The sequence below is a fragment of the Ilyonectria robusta genome, assembly GCF_021365365.1.
Source record: "Ilyonectria robusta strain PMI_751 chromosome Unknown BGZ61scaffold_208, whole genome shotgun sequence".
NCBI classification, from domain to species: domain Eukaryota; kingdom Fungi; phylum Ascomycota; class Sordariomycetes; order Hypocreales; family Nectriaceae; genus Ilyonectria; species Ilyonectria robusta.
The window spans coordinates 1-4,209 of record NW_025764642.1 but is presented as its reverse complement, the minus strand read 5'-3'; the positions used below and the strand labels follow the sequence as shown (position 1 = coordinate 4,209).

Here is a 4,209-nt window from a genome sequence, read left to right as displayed (position 1 = left end):
ATTATTATATTTAATACAGATAGTAAAATAATTAAAAGAGGAAGAGGGGATATAAAAGAGAAATTAAAGAAGCTATATATATTTCTATAGAAGACAGAAGTATATAGCCAACAATTTTTCAAGTCCGGCCTAGCTAGTAGATAGTTTAAGGTTAGAAGGGCTATTAAGTAGCCAATTAGATTACTTAGGGAGCCCGAGCTGACAGAGAGTATAATTAAATAGTTAATAAGAATCCACTGGGAATAGGTTAAGAGATTTAATATAGTAGAAGAGGAGGAGATTAAAGTTACAGACGAAAAGAAAGAGCCGAATATATAGGTCGAGAGAACCAGATAGGACGACTACTTATAGCAGTTTAAAGCGAAAAAGGAGCTACTGCTATTTGCAGCTCCTATTAGGGACGATAAGCCAGTGCTGCAGATTATGTGCGAGGTATTCAAGCGAGTAGCCGACCGAGTACGAGCAGTATCGGTGCAGAGCACAGTCAGATTAGCCGTATTATTCCAGATCGAACGGAAGGATATCTATACAAACCCGAGCAAACTATTCGACAATTAATTAGAAGACAAATCGTAGGTATAGTATAAGAAATATTGGAAGATGTTAATATATACTTGGCAGCGGATGGAGGACTAGGGTGAGAATAATAGGCTGCTGTATAAACTGACGGTGCAATAAGGCGAGTTGTGGGATGTATTTAAAGGCGCTACTAAGGATACTGTAGTAGGGTTAGTCCGGCAGAAAGGACTGGACGACGAGAAGATAGAACAGCTGTGCTTAGATATATTTATCGGAATGCTCGATTACCAGTTCAAGCAGAGCCATTACGACAGCATCGTGTTAAGCGGGCTAGCCATTATGGGTATTGACGGCAAGGGTAAGTGGATTGAGCTGGCCGAGTACACTCCTAAGTACTCCGGTGTGATCAAAGTGGCGCGGATGCTGGTATTGTATCAGTCATACGTCGAGCGGGAGGACGAGGTGACAGAGAAGATGAAGGTCATGGACGAAGAGCAAGCGCGTGAGGAGGCCGAAGGCATGTATCGCATTGTGCGGAGGAAGTCGCATCGATTCATGACGCGGGTATCAGATGCGACACTAGCCGAACGACTCCAGAAAAGCGGCAACATCATCAAGACGCTGTGGGTACCATCCGGAGACAACGACTTCTCCATGAGCTGCGAGGCAAAGGCGGAAGCTCGAAGAGCCGTACAAGGAAAACACAGACCGGAGAAACCAGCATACCAAGCTCACTCCACGCAGATAAGACTGGCGATAGCACAGCAGCAACGGCAGAAGACTCTGCCCGATAGGGTCGGAAACTTTTCGAAGCGAATCGATAAAGCGTTACCAGGTATACATATACACTCCCTGTATAGACTGAAGAGACGCGAATCAGACATGCTCGCCCACCTGCGCACGGGAATGGCCAGGACTAACGGCTACCTGTATAGGATAGGAGCAGTGGAATCAGATATGGGATAAGCAGCAGAAACGATGGAGCGTTTTCTGTTCCGGTGTACGAAATGGGATGCACAGAGGCAACGGGCCGGACGGGCAAAGATGGGGAATCTCTCGTTCTTTTTGGGAGGAAAGGCGGCATCGGACGGCCCAAAATGGGCACCTGATATACAGGCGGTGCGGGCGGCGATTAAGTTCACCGTGGACACGAGGAGACTTGATGCAAACCAGACTGGATAATATACTACCTTAAACAATAAGACGGTAACTTTACCACCGCTTTTGGTGGTTTCGGCCACTAAAGGTAGTGGACAATTTACCAGGGATCCGTCGCCGCTTTAAGGACACAGCGACCGGCTAGGCCTTCTCTTTGGACGCTGTCATATACCCCTTATACTGTAGCCCCATATGTTGGATTATGGACCTGATTAACACTGGGTATAGTAATACTGAGAGTAACTCCATACTTTTAGCTCAGCTGGTTAATCTAACACCATATAAAAACGCCGAAAGCCTATGTGCGAAATAGCTCCAGTCATTTTCGTACATGGTTTTGCCACCCATGTGGTAATGTGCGACCGTACTCCTCGTCTTCGTCTAGTATTTCCCATGGGTCAGGCCTCGCACGGAAGACGGTGAGACGCATCGAGATCTAGGGTATTCTGACGAATCCGCTGCCGTAGGACCCTTGCTCCCACCCCTGCCGACGAATTAGAGCTCTCCAATGGAGTGATGAATGGTTTACAATCGAGACCGAACGTAACACAAGTGTCTGATGAGGAAATGAAGATGCCTCCTGCATAATGAGTATTCCTGGACCCCCCTCGGGAAGTCGGAAGCCGTCGCCAGGTTGCACAAGACAGAATGGTTCTTGCTCCCTGAGTGAACCTGTTAAATATGTGGAAAAAAGGAAGCTATTAGAAGCTGCTGGAAGAGGATGAATTAGCCATGGGAACATCGCCACTGAAGATAATTCCACATCCTATCGCCACAGGCCCATAAATCAGCTAGAATAGCTGATTCCACATCTCATAGAAAAGGCATATATAACCTGCCTTGAACCCTGGAAGGAGGGGGTAGCACGCGTATCAAAATGGTGTAGCACCCCTATCAATTCCCCAAGTAAAATCTGTGGGCTGGAGTACCCCGCACTTTAGACAACAATCAATCAACACATTGCTGCTGCTCATTATCGTTTACCTGATCTTTGATTCGTTTAGCACGCTCAGTGCGACATAAAATCATCAATAGTCGCATTTCGCTCCGGGATCTTCTCAACAATGCACAACCACCTCCGGGTAAGCCGGGCATCCACGCAGTTCTTGGTGGTGGGCTGACTGCTACTTTCTTTCTCGTTGGTTACCTCCATGTCACATTCTGGCATGTGACGGTATTTGGGTGTCCTGAGACCAAAACTCAAGCGACATCTGAGCAATCACGGACGGCCTTCTTAGGGCCTCCTCACCACCACACCAAATCTGGACGAATAGCAGTCGACTGCTGCTCGAATTCCACTGTCATTCGGATCGCTCGGGCGACACCACCAAATTCCGGGACTGCGCTTCACCCTCGGAGGCGCCCCCCCCCCCCCCCCCCCCAAAAAAAAAAAATCAGATTCCGTGTCAATTCTGCTGGGATTACATAGTACATTGGCAACTCCACGAGGATAAAGAATACGAGCAGCCAGACGAACATCAATATTGACCGTATTCAATCAATTTCTCCCGTCTAGTTCCACATTTCCACATTGACCATATGGTCGAGCCCAACCCGATCGGGGAGGATACGTCACTGGTCGAGCGAATGTGTCCATATTGGAATCAAGCAGCAGCAGATTTCTTGTCGAAAATCGGCTGAAGAGGCGTCGGATCACAGTACAGCTTATACTCGAGAATCCGGTCCTGGTCATCAAACGTCACCACCTCCGTCTCCGGAACGTCGACCTCCTCCCCAAGAATCAGCAGCCGATTGTCCATATTGCAAAAGGCCGTCTTCCCGGCCGCATCCGTGCCTTGGGCCAAGACCCTGCGCTCGACGAGGCTCCAAAAGCCCATCAACTTCTTCATTTCCACTACAGTGTCAGCGATGCCTCGGGCGGGCGGCGCGGCCATTCCGCTAAGGTTGACGACTGCGTCGGGGTTGAGATACGAGGTGAACTTGTCCCACTCTTCTTGGGGCGAGTCGAGCTTGAGGTTGCGCATGACTTCCCACCATTCGTCGAGCTTGGTGTTAAGCTTGTCGATTGCCATTGTGAAGATTGGAGAAGATTGGAAGGGATCACTCGTGGTTGAATGTGATTGAGATGGGTTTGTGACGAGATTTTCCTTGTCCGCTCGTTTTTCGGGAGACGTCGACTCAAGACTTAAATGCTCCAATGCTGACGTGGGCTTTCGTCAGATCTGACGCGGATTTGAAGCCACCCCCAAAGTATTCCGCGGAGGCGTATCACAAGTCGCGACAAGTGGTATCGAGACAAGAGGAGCCAGAGTTCGGAACACGACTCTGATGAAGCATACACCGGATCTGCAGGCCATATGCTCTAACCATCTATTGGATAGCGTACGGCACATTCAATCCAAGGGATGACTGCTCAATCGAGTGTGGATCAAGAAGCTGATGATTGCATTGATCTAGGATGCCTCCGTCGCCCTCTTTTCTATGAGGGGTTTTTCCTATCAACCTCGCCACCTATGATGTCAATCTCGCCACCTATTGACTGTGATCAGGATATCAATCTATCAGAGGTTT

General features: G+C 48.5%; 2 protein-coding genes across 2 annotated transcripts; one reads left to right on the top strand and one right to left on the bottom strand.

Annotated features, from left to right (window-relative positions):
• Window positions 1–687: 687 nt before the first annotated feature.
• On the top strand, window positions 688–879 carry BGZ61DRAFT_293105 (uncharacterized protein; the record flags this gene model as incomplete). The annotated part of the gene is made up of 1 exon (XM_046238593.1): window positions 688–879. A coding segment is annotated over one exon (192 nt), but the record flags the coding sequence as incomplete, so codon positions are not given.
• Window positions 880–3,281: 2,402 nt separating this feature from the next.
• On the bottom strand, window positions 3,282–3,710 carry BGZ61DRAFT_542694 (uncharacterized protein; the record flags this gene model as incomplete). The annotated part of the gene is made up of 1 exon (XM_046255232.1): window positions 3,282–3,710. One exon carries the CDS (start codon window positions 3,708–3,710, stop codon window positions 3,282–3,284), a length of 429 nt encoding a protein of 142 aa, XP_046092792.1.
• Window positions 3,711–4,209: the final 499 nt, after the last annotated feature.